This window comes from Copadichromis virginalis, linkage group LG9 (genome assembly GCF_057382275.1).
Source record: "Copadichromis virginalis isolate Kocher_CV1m ecotype Utaka linkage group LG9, C_Virginalis_male_GT1.1, whole genome shotgun sequence".
In the NCBI taxonomy this organism is placed as follows: Eukaryota; Metazoa; Chordata; class Actinopteri; order Cichliformes; family Cichlidae; genus Copadichromis; species Copadichromis virginalis.
In genome coordinates, this window is record NC_140626.1 from 17256332 (window position 1) to 17276093 (window position 19762).

The 19762-nt window shown below is 39.7% G+C and overlaps 4 protein-coding genes across 10 annotated transcripts in view; 3 read left to right on the top strand and 1 right to left on the bottom strand.

Annotated features, from left to right (window-relative positions):
• Positions 1–2797, top strand: part of LOC146701673 (collagen alpha-1(XV) chain-like) — a 60281-nt gene extending 57484 nt beyond the window's left edge. For all 3 annotated transcript variants that reach the window (XM_085467961.1, XM_085467964.1, XM_085467963.1), the window contains 5 exons: positions 396–443; positions 543–605; positions 710–907; positions 1011–1126; positions 1213–2797. In XM_085467961.1, coding sequence (XP_085324087.1) covers positions 396–443; positions 543–605; positions 710–907; positions 1011–1126; positions 1213–1414 — 627 coding nt within the window. In that variant the 3' untranslated portion in view covers positions 1415–2797. The remainder of the gene's footprint in view (positions 1–395; positions 444–542; positions 606–709; positions 908–1010; positions 1127–1212) is intronic.
• Positions 2798–4379: 1582 nt separating this feature from the next.
• Positions 4380–5889, top strand: LOC146701674 (apolipoprotein D-like). Its single transcript, XM_085469199.1, has 5 exons — positions 4380–4485; positions 4568–4672; positions 4887–5008; positions 5162–5250; positions 5356–5889. The coding sequence occupies exons 1-5, from the start codon at positions 4471–4473 to the stop codon at positions 5595–5597; spliced, it is 573 nt and encodes a 190-aa protein (XP_085325325.1). The 5' UTR covers positions 4380–4470; the 3' UTR covers positions 5598–5889.
• Positions 5890–6480: 591 nt separating this feature from the next.
• ggh (gamma-glutamyl hydrolase (conjugase, folylpolygammaglutamyl hydrolase)) lies at positions 6481–15582 on the top strand. 2 transcript variants are annotated; one of them, XM_085467969.1, is made up of 9 exons: positions 6481–6731; positions 6931–7039; positions 7181–7231; positions 10978–11062; positions 11971–12109; positions 12499–12602; positions 12712–12802; positions 12903–13037; positions 13139–15582. In XM_085467969.1, the coding sequence occupies exons 1-9, from the start codon at positions 6641–6643 to the stop codon at positions 13255–13257; spliced, it is 924 nt and encodes a 307-aa protein (XP_085324095.1). In that variant the 5' UTR covers positions 6481–6640; the 3' UTR covers positions 13258–15582. The 2 variants fall into 2 exon arrangements, with proteins under 2 accessions (XP_085324095.1, XP_085324096.1); XM_085467970.1 differs by lacking the exon at positions 7181–7231.
• Positions 14749–19762, bottom strand: part of LOC146701676 (A-type potassium channel modulatory protein DPP6-like) — a 262406-nt gene continuing 257392 nt past the window's right edge. For all 4 annotated transcript variants that reach the window (XM_085467967.1, XM_085467968.1, XM_085467965.1 and 1 more), the window contains one exon: positions 14749–17096. In XM_085467967.1, the coding sequence (XP_085324093.1) occupies positions 16947–17096 (150 nt within the window). In that variant the 3' untranslated portion in view covers positions 14749–16946. The remainder of the gene's footprint in view (positions 17097–19762) is intronic.

The following is a 19762-nucleotide window of genomic DNA, read 5'->3' on the forward strand; positions in this document are numbered from 1 at the left end:
CTACACTGTTTATTTTTTTTAGATTTCTTTGTCCTGCTGCTGTAAGACAATAATTACCTTTGTAGGATCAATAACATCTTTCTCGCTCTCTCTCTAAATAGCTAAGGTCAATGCACTGGAACATGTGATTTAACTGCAGAAAGTTCAGAATAAGACGCACTTGATCCTTTTAGTCTGATATTTGGACTTGTATAGATGCTGGAAACAGTTTTTTGAGGTCCAAGTTTTTTTTTCCATTAAACTAATAAATGATTAATGAGCTGCAAACAGGAAAAAAAAACAGAAAATATTACTGAATCAAATCATTATTATTGATTTAAGAGCAACGTGAACTCAAATACATAAACTTTTGGTATATATTTTCCTAACTTTATACTTCTGTTTTGTTCACACAGCTTGGCAGCCTGATCTACCTCGCCAATAACATTATCCCACAAGATGAGGTACTTATTGCATAACCTGTCAATATAAAAAAATGCCTTTGTGGAATTTGGTGTTAGAGTATTCATCTCTCTAACATTGATTTTCAATGATTCATTTAGCCTCGAGCCTCACATCATGTAAGAGGAGACACCATACAAAGAATACACTCTGTTAAAGGCAGGGTGAGTGCTTAATTATCATCGAAGCCCTTGTGAAGAGATTTGTTTTTAGTTGTCTCTTGAACAACCTTGGATTAACACTGATCTGTTCCGTCTTCTCCCTGAAGCTCAACCTGGTGGCGTTGAACCAGCCTCACTCAGGGGACATGATGGGGCTTGACATGGCTGACCGGATGTGCTTCGAGCAGGCCAAGGCGATGGGCTTGGCTCCCAACTACCGTGCCTTCATTTCATCCCACAGACAAGACCTGGTTCACGTTGTCTATCCAGGTTTCCGGCAGACTCTGCCAGTTACCAACCTCAGAGTGAGTGCTGCTTTTTACTGTCAAACAACCACTAGCATCAAAATTTCATCATGTCCGAAGCATATGTTTTTAAATGTATCGAACCCGCTATGTCTGACCACAGGGAGACATGATGTTTAGGAATTGGCGCTCAATTTTCACTGGCAATGGGGGGCCGATCAATACCAGGATACCCATCTACTCCTTTGATGGCCGGGATGTCTTAGCTGACCCCTTCTGGTTTGTACACTTCATTTACTGAATTTGTTTCTTGGAGTCTGTTCATCTGTCTACAGCAGTGATATTTTCTGTTCTCTTTGCATTAGGCCTCAGAAGAGTGTTTGGCACGGCTCTACCAGCCAGGGGCTCCGCGCAACAGACAAGCACTGCGAGACATGGCGAGCAGACCATGTATCCGTCATGGGCCAGTCATCAAGCCTGACCTCAGGTCTGCTCATGGGTCAGGAGACTCGAAGCTGTTCCAACGAGTACATTGTCCTGTGCATTGAGACCCACAAAAACCCGTAAACCACCCTGTCCCTGAATACCACTCATGCAAGGAAACCCATCCGAGCCTCCACTGAAGTTAAAACCTCTGGAAAAAGATCTGAGCACCCCTCTTGGAAAAACAATGTCGCTTTCTGCACATCTTTGGTTCTACGTGTAGCATTTTGTGTTCTTTTCCGACTCCACTTTCACACTTACAACATGAATGTTACTAATTCTGACACCTTTCCCTCTACTGGCATCACACAAAGGGTTTGAGGCAGTAACAAACTGCTGACATCAGCAAGGTATCTCCTGGGAAGGTAAGCTAATATTAGGTTGTTGCTACACTCTGGAGCTGAAACTAGTTTGTGAACTGCTTAGCAAAGAAATGAATAGAAACGACCCTTTGTGTTGTAAAGCAATCCAAAAGATTTCCAACTTGGCATATACAATACTGTAAAACCCAGGACAGATGCTAACATGGGCTGCTAATCTTTTTAGCATCCTTAATAGTCTAACATCTCAAATGCAATGTGCTAAGGATTTAGTCATGTTAAAATGATACACGCAGCACCCAGATTTTTGTTTTGTTTTTTCAAGAAAGGTGGCAACAAGACACATCTGTGTTATGTTATGCGAACCATACATAAAGTAACACTCATGGGTTTTCCCCTCACTTGTGCAGGCGTGTTGAGGATGAGAGAGGTCCTTTTTTTTTTCGTAGTTCTTCAGGAGACTGGAAGTAAAGGCTGAGGTTGGCTGCAGGAACCTGCACCTGCCCTGAAGCGTGGCAGTCCAAAGACTTTTCCAATGGAAGTGTAAAAGGCAACTTACATATTTTTTTCTATGTTTACAGGTTGTCTTGAAAGGTTTTAAACCAATTCAGGAAAAAAAAAGTTCTATTAACGTCCCTCGGACAACCAGTGTTGCCACCAAAGTAACTTTTGATGCACTGTACTTCATTTTTTATATTTTCTAGTTCAATATTTTCATTCTTTAAAACGTGTTTGTCTTGTAGCTTTTTCATCTTATCAGCTCTTTCTCTTAAGGGTATTTAATTTAAATTCAATGATTTATTTATACTGTCACAGCACATAACAAGAAATCAGATGGTTAAATTTAAGAATGTAATTTATCATGTGTTGTTTGTCAAATGACTGTTTCTTCTAACTTTTTGCCTGTTTTCTTTCTTTTTTTATTTTCATATGTTGTCTTTTCATTGTTTTTTTTTTCTCAAGTTTGGAGAATTCTGGAGAACATTAGCGACATCAAAAATAATTTCCATCCACTGTAAAAGTGCCATTAAAACAAATCATTCAGTTTTATGTTGGAAAGAAACCCTAGAAACTGTCTAAGGTCAAAGTGAAAGCATGTGTTTTGTATAGATATTGGTGCTTTATGTTGAATAAAGACTTTTCATAACTTGTGTTTCTTTCATTCTTATTTTAGAAAAAAAATAAATCCTGTGGTTATTTAATCTGCTTCAAGATTTTGATTTTATAGCACAAAGACTTTATGCATTGGTTCAGTTGTATCACTGCTGTCAACCTGCCAATTAAGAAAGATGTGTTTGCTAATTCAAGTCAGTGCATGATGCTGTTAATATTAGAGCGTGACCAATACAGGATTTTTTAGACCATATCTGATATTTGATTTTAGAAATCAGATATATTGAATTTATATTTTTAAGACACATGAAAGATAAGCAAATTTGAAAATTATTATGTGTAGTTATGTATTTATTGTTTACGATGTTTCCAACATCGTAAACAATAAGGTGCTTGTGGCGTTGCAAATGCTCTGTTTTACTTTGCTGAGTGCCTTGTGGTGGATAAACCATGCATCCTCAACAATCATAATATGACTGAAGGGTGTTTCTCTCATCTCTTCTCAGCTTTCTTGCCTTTTTAATTTCCGTTTATTTATTTGATTTGTTATAGATGTTAACCGTCATATGTTGGCAAATAGCTAGCGTCAATTCTAATATATTAACCTTCCTGATGTAAATCGCGCTTTATTATTGGCCATCTGGAAATATCATAACATGTATTTTAGTCATAAGAAATTGAAGTTTCCAGTCCTTTTCAAGGTAATATTTTAAAGTTGTCAACTCACACCTACCCCAGACTGTTCACTGGGGAAAACCTTTAGTTAGCAAGACAAAGGGTTATAAGTATAATGACCCCTGCCTGCTGCCTATTGCTGAGGGGAACTCAAGATGGAACAGAGTTCAGCCCCTGTCTATGGCACTGGTTCCAAAGTTCTCAGAAATGCATTGATATTAGCCTGACTATATCTAGGTAATCTCTGAGGATCTCTGTTCTGATCAGTTTGGAAACTGTGGTGGAGAGCAGGTGATTAAAAGTGCTATCCATCATGAGGTGTCCTACTAGCCTTGTCACCACTTACTGGATGGAACATGAGGCCCCTTCCAGGGCAGACTGATTCACTTATTTTGCCACAGGGACAGATTTTAAAGGGCTTTTTTTTTTTTTACAGCACCTTGCAGTTTGTGGTGCAATAACATAGGGATTTCTCAACTTGGCTGGTGGTATAAATAAAGTATGTAGTATCTTACACTAAACACAGATATTGAATCAGTTATGTACAGCAGCAGTTCAGGCACATAAACAAACAGTAGAAAACAGATGACGCACAGAGGAAGAGGTGCTTCTGCACCCGTGACATTGTGCATGACTTTCAAAATCAAGCTTTCATGCACTTCACTTTTTAACACAGCTAATTTGAAGTCCTGATGGATGTTTTGCTTCTTGTATGATTATTGAATAAAATAATCTTGAGTTTAGAAGAAATGTTAATTTGCTGCAGCCCTACCACTTCAGTAGTAATAGTTATGCTATAAGTACCTTTGCTGCACTGAATGTCATTCTGAGTTCGCGTTGCACTGGAGGTTAAAGGCTTTGCAAACACAATCTAAATATGGTTCTTCAAACAAAGGTTACAAAGATCTGGCACGGAAGGAAAAGCTAACCAAATAGCCAAACCCCTTTGCCTTCACATAATAGAGCAGTAGTTGTGGGGTAATAGAGTTTGCTCTTATTTTTACTTTGACAGCTTTTGCAAGTTTTTTGGACATGAAGGCATTCAAGGTGCTGTGACACTATTACACTTTTATTTTTGTGTAAGTTTAGCGTAAGTGGGCTTAATCAGTTGCTTTAACTTTATTTAAAGGTTCTGTTTGCGCTTCTCCTGACTGCAGCAACAATTGACGGGCAGTCTTTTCATATTGGCAAGTGTCCGAAGCCATCTGTTCAAGAAGACTTCAACGTTACAAAGGTATAATATTGAATTATTAGTGCTATTAATGACTACATTCTGCTGAACTTTGATTTCTAACCTTAAACTGTGTGCAGGGTGTTCAGCTCTATTAGGCCTCGCTTTATTTTATGTTTTAGGTTAATTGGGGGTAGTTGTTTTAATGAAGGAAAACACTGTTACTGGTGGACTCCGTGTGGTCATAAAATAAGAAGAAAATTTCTTCTGTCTTTAGTATATGGGTACCTGGTACGAAATTGAGAAGCTTCCAGCTGTGTTTGAAAGAGGAACATGCAACCAAGCTACATACAGTCTTCAGTCCGATGGAACAGTCAAAGTTCACAATGCGGAGCTCCTGTAAGGTTTCAGCTGTTCTTCTGCTTTGCAAAAAATTATTATTTTTGGCCAAAAATGTGCCTATCTAATGTATCTAGGTGAAACTACTACCCTACCCTGCAAAGGAATAAATATTGATTGGTGTCACCCCATGTGCTCTTGTCTAAATTACAGGTCTGATGGGACGGTAAACTCGATTGAGGGAGTTGCCAAAGTTAAAGAACCATCTCAACCTGCTGTTCTAAGTGTCAACTTCTTTAAAGGTACTTTTTTGAACACAGCTTGTATATTTTAATGAAATAAAATATAAATACAAAGTACTTTCAATGGTACTTTTTTTAAAATATACAATCTGTGTCTATATCCAGGTGTTGCAGATGGTCCCTACTGGGTGCTCTCCACAGATTACCAGTCCTATTCTTTGGTGTACTCTTGTTCTGACTTCTTTGGAGTTTTTAACATTGACTTTGCCTGGATCCTGGCTCGCACTCGTACGCTGACTGAGGATGCCATCAAACAGTTACATGAGAAGTTGACTGCTGCGGGTGTCAATGTAAATCGCCTTGAAGTCTCCAACCAGACTGCTTGTGATGTTATGGTTATGACCTGACCTTATCTGACCTCTAAAAATTGAACTAAAAAACTACAAAGTGCTGATTACCTGTTTGAGCTGTAATAATAATAATAATAATAATAATAATAATAATAATAATGGATTGCATTTATATAGCGCTTTTTGGGGCCCTCAAAGCGCTTTACAATTCCACTATTCATTCACTCTCACATTCATACACTGGTGGAGGCAAGCTACAGTTGTAGCCACAGCTGCCCTAGGACTATGATATAAATGTGTTGATAAAATTACAGAATATGATAAATAAAATGCAAACACTTAATAGAAGCTAAGCTACTCTTCGATGCATGACTCTTTTGTTGCATTCTGGCGAAGTTTGTTCACTTTTTCCACCTTTTCAGTATTAGCTTATTGTGTAAAGGTGTTTAATTTGACTAAAAATAGAATATCATCCATCTAACAGCATGAATACAACTTTAAATGCTGTCAAACTGGGATGCAGTTAAATATGTTTATTCACTTAGATTTTTACTTTTAGTTTATAGTGGCAAAATTATGACTGGCCAGAATGAATCCTATTTGCCGCTGAAGGCTGTCAGAGAAAGCAAAACAAAGGCACACACACACACACACACACACACACACACACACACACACACACACACACACACACACACACACACACACGTGTGTGTGTATATGTGTGTGTGTATATATATATATATATATATATACATATATATATATATATATATATATATATATATATATGAAACATGTTTTTGGCGTAATTTAGTGCTTGAGCACTGGAGGAAGTAATCATTTATTTATTTATTCGGTGGGTTATTATTAACAGATAGTTCCAGGCGGGAGGGGTGCTTTTATTTTGAAGAAGACAATCCGGTTTTTACGTAGCTGTATGCGTATAAAAAGTGGGCGGTACCGCTTTAAGTAGCTACCAATGACTGCGGTAGCTACGCGCGGCTCGTTGATAAGTATATGTCGAAGACTTTTTCTGGCATAAAAACTGTTTAATAGCATTTCTTTTACCCGAGAAGACCTTTTTCAAAACTAGAAACATGTGCTTGCTCTTGCTGTGCGTCTTTCTTTCCAGTTTGCCATTTTATTTATCAGCCCAGACTGATAGACAAAACGAAAAACCCATAATAGGTAAGTTAAGGCGTTATTAAAACGATATTTACTACAACTGTTATCTAAGCTAACTTGCAGCTTTACACTTGGGAAGCATCGGGCGACAGTTACACTAAACCTGCCGTAACACAGTAAACTTTTTGCTGTTTTTGTATCACTATGGAAAATGCCAGCATTATAACAGAAGGACATGTGCGCTGTGTTTTTGTTCCAACAGGTGTACTGGCACAGGACGTTTATTTACCCCAACCTAGCCAAACAGCTTACATAGCTGCCTCCTATGTGAAGTTCCTGGAGTCAGCAGGAGCTAGAGTTGTACCTGTCATGTGAGCTGTTATCATCTGCCGACATTACCTCTGCATGTTATTATCTGACTGCATACTTTGTCACACTTTTATAAGAGGAGGTGTTGCGTAATGGCGTGTGTCTAACCCAGTGTGTTTGCATTGAACTTATTGCTTCTGCAGGATAAACCAGACACTGGAAGACTATAAGACACTGTTCAACTCAATCAATGGGTCAGTACATATACAGTTAGACAGTTGGAGCCCTGTTTGGTGGATTTAGGGCTTTTCACAAACAATAAAAGGTGTGATTGGATCTATACTGGATGAGTAACTACAGAGGGATAAAGATGCTGAGTCATTGCATGAAAATATGGGAAAGCCTTATTCAAGCTAGGTTAAGAAGACAGGTTGCGATCAGTGAGCAGCAGTGTCCTCTGTTGATACATGGTTTATAGATGTTGGCACTAACAAAAAGACAATACGCTGAGCTGAGAACCAACGAACCATTTTGATTAGGAGTTTGCTGTAAGGGTACAAGGGCTAACGTCAATTGAAGGCAGGTGATCTGCTATAGTGAGCCCTAAAGGGAAGAGCTGAAAGAAGAAGAGTTTACCATAAGTTGATGGTGATTAATTGCTAGGTATGTGAGTTATATATCAATAATTATAGATTAAATAAATATATTTTTTTCAGTCCTTATCCATCTAAGATGGCGCTGGAGTGACGGCAGCCTTTCCAAGTAGCTCTGCAACACCGCACCTTTTTTGTTAACTTTAACTTTTTTAGACTAGGCTTTTCAAACTTTTTTTCACCTTCCTCTACTTATACCTCTTAGATATAGTGATACAAGATGGATAATGCACTTTTTAAAACTTCTGGAACCAGTTCCTTCATCTATTCGAGAGCGGAGCTGCTGGCACTAAAAACAAAGGGACAGACCGGACCTGGAGCTGCTAGCTGCTAGCTGTTAGCTTGCGGCCATATTAGCTACCTCGGGAGTTCAGTCATGTGATCTGTGTGTGTGTTTACATCCCTCCGAGGGCCGACACAACAGCTGCCTGTGAGAAAATACACACAGTCACAGCAAGACTTCAGACACAAAACCCCGAGGCTTTCATTATTATATCTGGAGACTTTAACCATGCCACACTGGACTCTACTCTGGCTGCTTTTCACCAGTTTGTGAATTGTCCCACAAGGAGCAACAGGACAATTGACCTACTGTATGCTAATGTGAGAGATGCATACAGAGCCACCCCCCTCCCCCCACTAGGGAAGTCAGACCACAACCTGGTTTACCTACAGCCACAATACACACCCCTCGTCCAAAGGCAGCCGGTCACAACGCGCTCCATCCGGAGATGGACCCCAGAAAAGGAGGATGCTCTGAGGGACTGTTATGACAACACAGACTGGGATGTGCTCCTGAGCCCACATGGTGAGGACATAGAGGGGGCGACACACTGTCTTACAGACTACCTCAACTTTTGTGTGGACACGGTCGCCCCTGCTAAGACGGTACGGTGTTATCCTAATAACAAACCGTGGGTAACACAGGAAGTCAAAGCTGTCCTCAACATGAAGAAGAAGGCTTTCAGGAGCAAAGTGAAGGAGGAGATGAAGGCAGCACAGCGGGAGGTGAAACGCTGCCTGAGGGAAGCAAAGGACACCTACAGGAGGAAGGTGGAGCAGAAGTTGGAGAGGAACAACATGAGGGAGGTCTGGAATGGTGTGAAAACCATCACAGGCCACAACACCAAGAAAAGCACAGTGGGGGGGACTGTGGAGAAGGCAAACGAACTTAACAACTTCTTCAACAGGTTTGACCAGCCCACAACCCCCCCACCCTCACCTTCACTACAGAGTCCAATCCCCACTCTCCTACCTCCCTCGCTTCCCCCCCTTCCTGACACCATGACACCCCCCTCCTCCAATCCCTCTCTCAGCAGCAAGACATCTCCCCCCCTCCCCTCCTCCCAAACATCTCCCAGTGTCACAGTGGATCAGGTCAGGAGACAACTGAGGAAGCTTCGCCCCAGAAAGGCAGCAGGCCCAGACAAGGTGTGTCCTAGGATGCTAAAGGCGTGTGCTGCTGAACTTGGGGAGCCGCTACAACGAGTCTTCAACCTCAGTCTGCGACTGGGGAGAGTGCCCGCCCTATGGAAGACATCCTGCATCGTCCCAGTCCCCAAAAAGAACCGGCCCAATGAGCTGAATGACTTCCGACCGGTGGCACTGACGTCACATCTTATGAAGACTCTAGAGCGGCTCTTCCTCAACCTCCTCCGACCACAGGTACAACATGCCCAGGACCCACTACAGTTTGCATACAAGGCGGGTGTCGGAGTGGAGGATGCCATCCTGTACCTCCTACACAGAGCCCACTCACACCTGGATGAGGGAAAAGGCACGGTCAGGATCCTGTTTCTTGACTTTTCCAGTGCCTTTAATACCATCCGGCCCTGTATGCTTCAAGAAAAACTGAACAGGATGGAGGTGGACCCCTGCCTGGTGGCTTGGATCTCCGACTACCTCACCGACAGACCACAGTACGTCAGGCTGAAGGACATCACGTCTGACACAGTGGTCAGCAGCACAGGAGCACCACAGGGAACTGTGCTGTCCCCTCTTCTCTTCACCCTGTACACCTCTGACTTCTGCTACAACTCTGAATTATGCCACATTCAGAAGTTTGCAGACGACACAGCCATCATGGGGTGTATCTGGGATGATCAGGAAGAGGAGTACAGAAGTCTGGTGAGGAACTTTGTCGCATGGAGTCACACAAACCACCTGCAACTCAACACCTCAAAGACTAAGGGACTGGTTGTGGACTTCGGGAGGTCTAGAGCAGGTCCACTGCCGGTTCAGATAGAGGGGGAGGAGGTGGAGGTGGTCAACAAGTACAAGTACCTCGGGCTGTGGGTGGACAATAAACTGGACTGGTCATGCAACACAGAGCACCTGTATAAAAAAGCCCAAAGCCGACTGTACTTCCTCAGGAGGCTGAGGTCTTTTAACATCTGCAGGAAGCTCCTGAGGATGTTTTACCAGTCGGTGGTTGCTGGAGTACTTTTCTATGCTGTGGTGTGCTGGGGGAGCAGCACAGCAAAGAAGGACTCATCCAGGCTGGAGAAACTGATCAGGAGGGCTGGCTCTGTGGTCGGCATGAAGCTGGACACTCTGGTGACAGTGGCAGAGAAAAGGACATTAAAGAAACTGATGGACATTATGAACAATGCTGGGCATCCTCTGCACACGGCCATAAACAACCAGAAGAGTCTGTTCAGTGACAGGTTGCTTCTCCCAAAGACAAGAACTAACAGACTTAAAAACTCCTTTGTCCCACACGCCATCAGACTGTTTAACTCCTCTCTGGAGGGGAGAGGGAGGGGAAACAGGAGGACAAAGGAGGGGGGAACAACTAAGCTGTAGTGCCTCTTCACCTCACTGTGCAATACCTTTTGTGCAATACTTTTGTAAATAGTCAACGGTGCAATAGACTCAATACTTGAAATGTGCAATTCACTTGTATTTTTATTTTTTATTCCTATTTATTCTATTTATCCCCTTCGTATATTTTATTTATATTGTCTCTGTATTTATATATATATATATGTGTGTGCGTGTGTGTGTGTGTGTGTGTGTATTATATATATATATATATATATATATATATTCTGTAACTTCTGTCGGTGCTGTGCTTTTTTGGAAATCGAATTTCCCAGAGGAACCCACCCGAGGGATTAATAAAGTTCTATCTAATCTAATCATTCATTTAGATAGATGCATTTTTAATACATTGTTGTTAGTATTACTAGTATTTTTTAATTGATCAGCACTGCCTGCATAATTGGTGCATCCACGTAAAAATATCTCATTTAAAACCGCAACATATCAGATTTTATGGTATATTTATCTTATTTCATGTTTCTCATTTTCTTCTTTAATTTTGACTCAGTTTTCTTTGTTTACAGGATCCTTTACCCAGGCGGCGGTGTCAGCATCGTCTCATCTGGTTATGAAAGGGCTGCTAAAATCTTTTATGAGCTCGCTATTGAGGTAAAGGTTGAAAATACTTTTATCTGTTTAATGATGCTCATTATGATGTATATTAATAAGGGTGGATCTGACAGCCGGTTGTTGGTGTTGCTGCTATAGCATCATATTATGTTGTTTGGAAGACTAAAATAATGATGGCTGGAGCTAGGCGGTGTGTTGGTTTGTTCAACGCTAAACTGGTCAACTGACAAATACCCGCTCTGGATTTTAAATTGTAGTGTAAATATATTATTATAAGTTACGTAAATATTAAGATACTGTTTTTGCATCTGACTGAAAATCCGTAACATGCAGTCCGTTAATGATTAAGAACAGATTATTGTTTTGGCTGTATGGTTTTATTTTTATTTACACATGGTCATACAAAGACATTTAGGAATGAGCACTGCAAACGTACATGAAGACTTACTCAGGCAAGACACTATTAATAAAAATAATAATTAAAATTTTTTTATCATGCCACACTGCTAGAATCTGTGCAGATTCTGCTTGAATCTAATGAACAGTTCCTTGGTGTGATGCCATTGCTTTGTAGCTCAGGATTGTAAATGATAAATCATGGAAGTATGATGAAGTGACAAATCCCACGTAAACTAATAAAGACTAAACCAAAATCAAAAGTAAAGGTGAAAATATTTAAATTAATTAACTTTAGTTAAGTTTAAAAAGAAAAGAAAAAGCTTTGTGTTGGAAACACCAATATTTGTATAGCTGATCTGTGAGAAAGCCTGAAATTTAACTTCTCCTACGTGCGGCCTTTTCACCCAAACTGCAGAGTTGCTACATCATAAAAATGTGATTGATCAGTCTCCGTGACAGCCCTGGATCAACACTGATTATCATGTTTTAGGGCAACACCAACACTGTCATTACAAAGTGTCATAACAAAGAGTGTGAATTATTTTCAGGCAAACAAGCGTGGCGACTATTTTCCTGTGTGGGGTACTTGTCTCGGGTTTGAACAGCTGATGTATTTAACAAGCAAAAATACAATACTGGCATATACCAATACGAGCGGCGCGGCATTGCCTCTGAACTTCACTAATGGTATGTTTTGTGTGACTAAACATTTTTCATTTTGCTTCTCACTTGTGAAATGGTAGTAACCTGTTTTTCTTGGGGTGTTTTTTGCAGCATTGCAGGTATAGTATAAACTGTGAAAGGAAGAGATTTATTTTCTTAACATGAATGAAACTAGATTTTAAAACAGTTTTTCAGTGAATAAATTAAATATTATAGGTGACTGAAATAGTAAAGACTTTAAAAATCCATCTTTGTGTTTTAAACTTGATCAGTTTTCATGTCAAGCCTGTACCAACCACACTTTATCTGAGGATCATATCTTTAGATGAACTACCTTATACAGCTAATGAGAGAGTGCTTATTTGTTTGTAAAATTGCTGATTAATCATTAAGGTATGCTCCCTTCCCAAAAGCTGAAGACAGCAGGATGTTTAAAGGCTTCCCTGCTCAGCTCATGAAAGATCTAGCCTATGAGCCACTGACGGTTAACTCTCACAAATGGAGCTTGGGAATGTTGGTATGTCATTCATTTCTATCGTCTGAGATTAGACTGAGTCAACAGCTTGATGAAAAGCGGCAGTTGCTTGAATGCAGTCTAACTAACCTGTCATGTCTATTGCTTTCAGACTTACAATACAAATGAGGAACTGAAGAAGTTTTACAAAGTTCTCTCTGTAAACACAGATGGAAATGTAGAGTTTGTGTCAACAGTGGAAGGTACTGAGTGTCTAATTCAGCATTATGTTACTAGGTTTTTAGCAAAATAGGACACTTTTTTTTAAAATATTCTTTTTCTTTTTTCTGTACCTCTTGGCAGCATATGACTATCCTATTTACGGGACACAGTGGCATCCAGAGAAAAATGCTTTTGAATGGACACGGCCTTTTATTCCCCATTCCCCGTCGGCAGTCAAGACCACCTTCTATATGGCCGAATTCTTTGTCAATGAGGGTAGGAAAGCATCATTTTTGCTTCCTTGTAGACTGGTCAGTAGCTGAAAATGCCAAGTGACTTGTGATGTGTAAATTTGGTATTGTTTTCTCTCGCCACAGCCAGGAAGAACTTTCACAAATTTGAAACTGAGGAGGGGGAGAGCAAAGCGCTGATATACAACTACAATCCTGTTTACACTGGGACTAAAAGTGCCTTTGAGCAAATATATTTCTTCTGATGAATTTTAGCAAAGTGCCACTCCTATTCAGCAGCTAATTCGCTGCTTCAATCATGACTTGAAAATATTTACACATAATTTAACTTGTTTGATTTTGTATTTGTGGTACTGTGCATCTGTGTAAACTACAGCTGAATTGAAATGGAAAGATTTATGCAGGCAACATAAATATTGGTATAGTGCAGGATTTAAATGGATGTTGTGCTTTGTGGATGTTGTAGCTTGGTTTACAGTTGTGTTGCTGTATTTTATTACACTGTCAGGCTCAGGGCTCAGTTCCCCTCAAAATAGTGAAGAGTTAGCTCGTGAGTTGAGTTGAAAGTACTTAGATGTGATCTAATAAGATATCAACTGTAAATTATTTGACAGGTTAACCTAGCTTCTAGGTTGGAGCTGAAGTGCCTCAAGGACACGTTTTATTTAATGATCAGCAGGTGGCCAAAATAAATCAGATTTTATAAATGTTTCTTATAAATTAGAACAAACAATAAAGCAGGACATGCTTTAGGGGGTGGCTAACTTCTGCTGAATACCTCCTCAATATATTAGTCTACTGTTTCCTCTGATTTTCAGGCGTGCCAAGTCTGGTTCCCAAAAACCAAGATGGCAAACTAACAAGCTTAAGCCTTCAAAATTATAGTCCACAAACCAATGATCACTGTCCAGTGTTTATCCAGTCTGATGTCACTGGCCATTTCTGGGTGACCGTGCTTCTTCAGTTTCCAAAACAAAAAAGCACTTAAGCAGCACTAACAGATGGAAATGGTCCAAATTCTTGGGCTACTATTAAAGTATTATGTAAACTATGGGAGACCATGGCAGTATACTAGTGACTAAAACAAGGTTTTTGCCACAGCACCCTCTCTGACAGATTTCACAACCTGCGATGAACCAATTATGGATGCACTGAATGACTACTCAGTCATGTCTCCAGGTGTTTATGTCTGCAACAGAGCAAGTCTTAACCATCCAGATGTAATGTCTACTACCTCATGACTAACTTGAGAGCTACTGTTAGCATAATGTAAACACGTTAGTACAGGCAAAATATAGACTGAGGGTTAAGTTATTTTAAATAAAATAACTCAACTTCCCTCATTGGCAGAGATAAACTTCAGCCATCAGAACAACTAAGATGACCCCATGCACAACAGCACAAAGGTCAGTCATTAACATACTGTTCCACAGTTTGGACTAGCCCCTACAAAAAATACCTGATCCTAATCTTAATGTCCCTTTGACATCTTAGCACTGCTGTTATTCTTTTGTGAAGTGTCCAAATGTTTGGGATAGTGCACAGGAATGGTGCCAGTAAGAATTTGCAGAGGTCTAGGCTTGTTGCTGTTACATCATCACTCAACAAGAGGATATTATGTTTTTAGTTCTGCACTTCTCAAGTTGCCATAAACCCTAATATAGCTTAAAAATCCACAAAAAGGTCACAAAAAATGTCACAAGATGCAACAATCAAAAAATAAAATAAAAACAAAGTCTGATAAAATATCAGTTTTTATTCTAACATTTACCTTCATGCCACAGTCTGCCATTAATGTCCTTCTATGCTTTGGATAACAAAGTTGAGCATCTGGGGGAAAAAGTCCTCAACAGCCATCAACAAAAATTTTGTTGTCATTGGCAACAAATAAAGTCCACTTTCAACTTAATTCAAGGACAGCAACAGGAGAACAGAAATGAATAGTCAAATGTAACTTCCAAAATGCTTTATGCACAAATAACACTCAGGTAATAGTTTTTTCTTTTCTTTCTTTCTTTCTTTTTTTGTTTTATGTTTTTTAGAATAAAATGATATTTGAATAACATTTACACATCAAGCTGACGAGACTGGGATCTCAATCACAATACTACTGGAAATGTAACTTATGCAATCCAGTAAGGAACATTCAAGATGTCAAAAATTACCATGTTGACTCAGCTATCAGGGATAGTGCTGCAAATTACCTCATAACATGCACTGAAGCGTAACACAAGTGGCCATTCAAAAAACAATAAATAAATAAATAAATAAAAGATGTTAAATTAAAATTGTGCCTCAAGGAGTCATTATTTTGGGTGATATGCCAAAATGATTTTTCTCTCTTATGTAAATGCATAATTTTTCAGGATGCAGGGTCCCTTTGGCTTCTTATGACACTTGCTCAGTGTATTTGCTGATGTACACTTTTCACTTTCACTATTGCACTTTCCATCATTTTCTTCACCTACCATTCACATACTTATTATAAGCAACTGTGCATGCAGATTATGTACATTTTTAGCTTTGTCATGGTGTCAGTGGGTATATTTTCTGAAATGATTTGTCTGTTTGCTGCAACTAGTTCAATTTCAAGCTGTAAGTAGAAAACAATTAATATTCACAAGGCATTAAGGGGAATACGCTTACTATGAGTTTTATCTGAAGATTGATACTACTCACATATCTGTTAAATATGAAACGACAGCTAGCTTAAGGTTCATGTAGCGTAAAGATTTGAAGCAGAGAAATATGTACAGCTAGCCTGTTTCTATCAAAAAGGGTTAAAAATGAATATACTAACATCTCTGGTGACTCTAGGAAGTCCTTGCTCCTGGCCAGGATACAGTCCACACTGCCATAACCTACCATAGTGTACATCATAGATTAGCTAACAGGGGCTGACCCAGAAACAGGCAGGCTGGTGGATAGTGGTTTCCCAGAGTGCCCAGTCTGCGCTAGGCTTAGCTAAGTAGATACTTGTAGCTTCATATTTAACAATCAGAAGTGGTATCAATCTTGCCAACATGTTAAACTATTCCCTAAAAATCCACTCTAGAGATGCAACCTCACAGCTGGATGTTTTTTGACAAAGTAAGGCACAGTGACTAAAACAAGTTAATGCTTTTTTTGTTTTTGTTTTCAACATTTGAATAACCGCGAGCGTCACAATAAAACTGTGTCAGATAAATAAAGGTATTTTTTCTCTTGGAATAGTTTTCAAAACAGGGAATTCTGTCAGCATCACTGAAATACGTAAAATGAAATTTACAAGATAAAACTAACATCAGGGCAAACATGAGTACCAAAAGAAAAACATGTTATAGCTGGATGAATGCTTGTGTGCTATTTTACATACTGTAAGAACAACAGACACAATCACAGTCCAACATGAAAAGTTCTTCACAACTTTAAAAATAGTAACATTTCCTGTATCCCCACTATTCCAGACACCCATTTATGACCAATGCCAGTTAGCGTTTTTCACCAGGGGTCTGATTTTCATTAATATACAAGCCCACAAGTTATGTGCTATAAAGTGTTCCTTCTCCTCACAGCTTTAAGTCTGTGTGAGAGCTGATCCTTTCTCTCCACTGCTTTTGAGGAGCTGGTCCTTCCCCTGTTGTGGAGAAGACTGCTTCCCGTCAGTATTTTCCCAGACTTCATATCAGGTCATCAGTCTTTACTGGCTCTCACGAGCCTTTTTGATTCCAACTTGGGGCAGGAGGGAAGGGAGTAAGAATGGGTGGAGGATCAAATGTGTTGTCTGCTGGAAAAAGGCAGTCTCAGGTGCAGTGTGTGGACACGGGGAGGAAAACGATGGACCAAAGACAAATGAGAGTTGCATACTGTGGACACCAGGGACAGAATGGAGGAAGGTAGATGACCAGATGGGTTGGAAGGATCTGGGGCACAGGAGGAGCCCTATGAGGCCAGTCTAACCCTCATCTTCAATCTCTTCTTCCAGAGCCTCCTCAAACACTCTTTCTGGTAGCCTGAAGCACTCCTCAAAAAAGTTCACCAAGGACTGACTGAGATGCTGCCTCGTTGCTTCACTGTGGATGAAGTGGCCCTCGTCTGGGTAGATCTTAAACACAAAGAATAAGGGAAGAACATCACTTGAATTCAGTGTTTAGTAATTCTTAATTTTTTTTTAATTTAACCAAAATTAATTACAAAATCATTTACTGAACTTCTAGGGGACTAGCATTCATGCTAGTCATGCTACTAATATGATTACTGAATGGTATATCTGAAGAAACTGGATACAAATGACATTTTTGGCCTTTAAAAATCTTTTTTTGATGCTGATGAAATAATCTTCTGAAGTGTGCAGCAGGGTGGCACAGTGGTTAGCACTGCTGCCTCACTCTGTGGACTTTGTTCTTCGATTGCAAGGAGGCTACAAAGCTCTGTGTTTCGTGAGGTAAATTGGTCTTTCTGTCAATAGCGTCTAAATATAGTGTACACCTACAAAGAAACACAGCAAAGTTTTTATCTCAGGTAGCTAAAATCAGTTTTCATGCTAACAGCTTTACTTTGTTTAGTTCCTCTGCTGGTTGGCAGCCATCTATCATTTGACATGGACTGTGGATCAGAACCTCACACAATCAATTGATTTCAGTTTTATTTATATACCACCAAATCACAATATCAGTTGCCTCAAAGCACTTTTTATTATAAGGTATTGACCCTACAATAATACCATCCTGGCTAAGTGAAAACAACAGTTTACTCCAGGTGTGTCAAACACAAGGCCCAAAATCCAGCCCAATGGATGGCTTTGGAAAATATGAAGGAGGGCATACATTTTGAACCTTTAATTGTATTTTAATAAATTTAAGCGTTTTCCTGCATATAAAGACCTCCCCTACGACAATTTATACTATAGCAGAGTAATTAAGTAATAGATCAATTAATAACAACTCTTTCTTAATTATGTAGAAAAACTGAAAAATGTTATTGAAATTTCAGATCTTTTTACATTTAGGGATCTCAGGGATTAAATGTGTAGTTGAACTGTTATTACTAACAGACAAGGTATCTTCACTGGTCTGGCTCACTTACGATTAGATACCTGTTCAGCTGCATGTCAACGCAAATATCTAATAACATGACAGCAGTTCAGTACAGTTAGGCATGCACACATGCTCCAAATAAGCAACGGAATAGGGAAGAAAGGTAATTTTAGTAACCTTTAATGTATTATTGGTGCCAGTAAGACTGGTCCGAATATTTCAGAAACTGCTGCTCTACCAGGACCATTTCTATGGTTTAAAGAGACTAGTTTGAAAAGTGAGTGGTAGTTCTCTTAGTGAAAATGCCTTGTTGATGTTAGAGGAGAATTGTCAATCCACTTTGAGCTGATAGGAAGGCAATAGTAACTCAATTAACCATTTGATTATAACCTAGGTATACAGAAAAGCATCTCTTAATGTGCAACATGTCCAACCTAGAGCAGCTAAAGACCACACCAAGTGTTCAGAGCATGAAGGTTTCAGTTTTCCTGTTGCAACACTGGGATGGCATATACAGGGTGTTATCAAGAGAATAATCCGGTTATAAAAGGCTATACCTTTTAAAGTAATGTACATAGAAGCTTGGTTTAAATTTTTAAATACATGGCTGAACATAAAGTTTTACATATAAAACTTACAATGTTCACAAGTGCTCAATATGTCGCCCTCCACACGCATGGCAAATGTCCATACGATAGTTAAACTTGTCCCAAATTTTTGGGAGCATGTTTGGACTCACTGTAACCACTGCTACCTACCAGCAACTATGTGAAACTCGTGAATCCCCTCTTTCTAACAGTACATGTTTCGCTTGTTACTGGTGTAGGGCTGCAGAATTAAAGCACTTTGAAACTGGACGACTCTTGTTTGATATATCCTGTAAAATATAAAAGCATGGATCCTGTCTTGCATCCATGGTTCAGGTTGTTGCAGTTGTGTAATGGTATGGAGGATATTTTCTTGTCACACTTTGAGCTCCTTAGTACCCACTGAGCATTGTTTAAATGCCATAGCCTACCTTTGTGATAGCAGCCGACTAACACGTCATTTCGCTCAAATCATGTCAAACTGGTTTCTTGAACACAACAGAAAGTTCGCTGTACTCAAATGACTGAATTTGGGATGTGGTGAAATGGGATATTCACATCACTGATGTGCAGCCACTAGAGCTGGGCGATAGAACGATAACGATATGTATCGCGATATAACTTTTACTCGATAGAGAAATTAAGCTATCGCGATAGACCTCGCCGCTCTTGTCCTCAAAAAAAAAAAAAAAAAAAAAAAAAAAAAGTCAGTCAATCCAAATTAAGTAGCGCAGAGCCGAACCAATCACAGCCGCAGCGTCACGTCGCGTGACTTGTTACGTACAGCGCAAGTGCCAAGCCGCACGTGTGTTTGTTTGGGAAGCAGCCAGCGGGTAATGGAGCCAGCGCGTAATGGAGGAAATGAGTGTGCCGACTAGAAAAATCAACCGAGCGTGACCGAAGAGAAAACTTTGAATGTGTACCAGAATAATTAAGATAGTTCTGAAGGCAAAAGAGGTTCCAACCTGGTATTAGCAAAGCTTATAAACTATCTAGTAAGTGTATATTACCAGAGCTCAAAGTGTTTTTCAACCGACAGTAACTAAGTGATAGTGTTTATTTGAACCCATCATAAACTAGTAGAGACCTAATATTAATACTGTGCACACTAATGTGTCTGTTGGTCAGTAATGAGCTTTGATGAACAT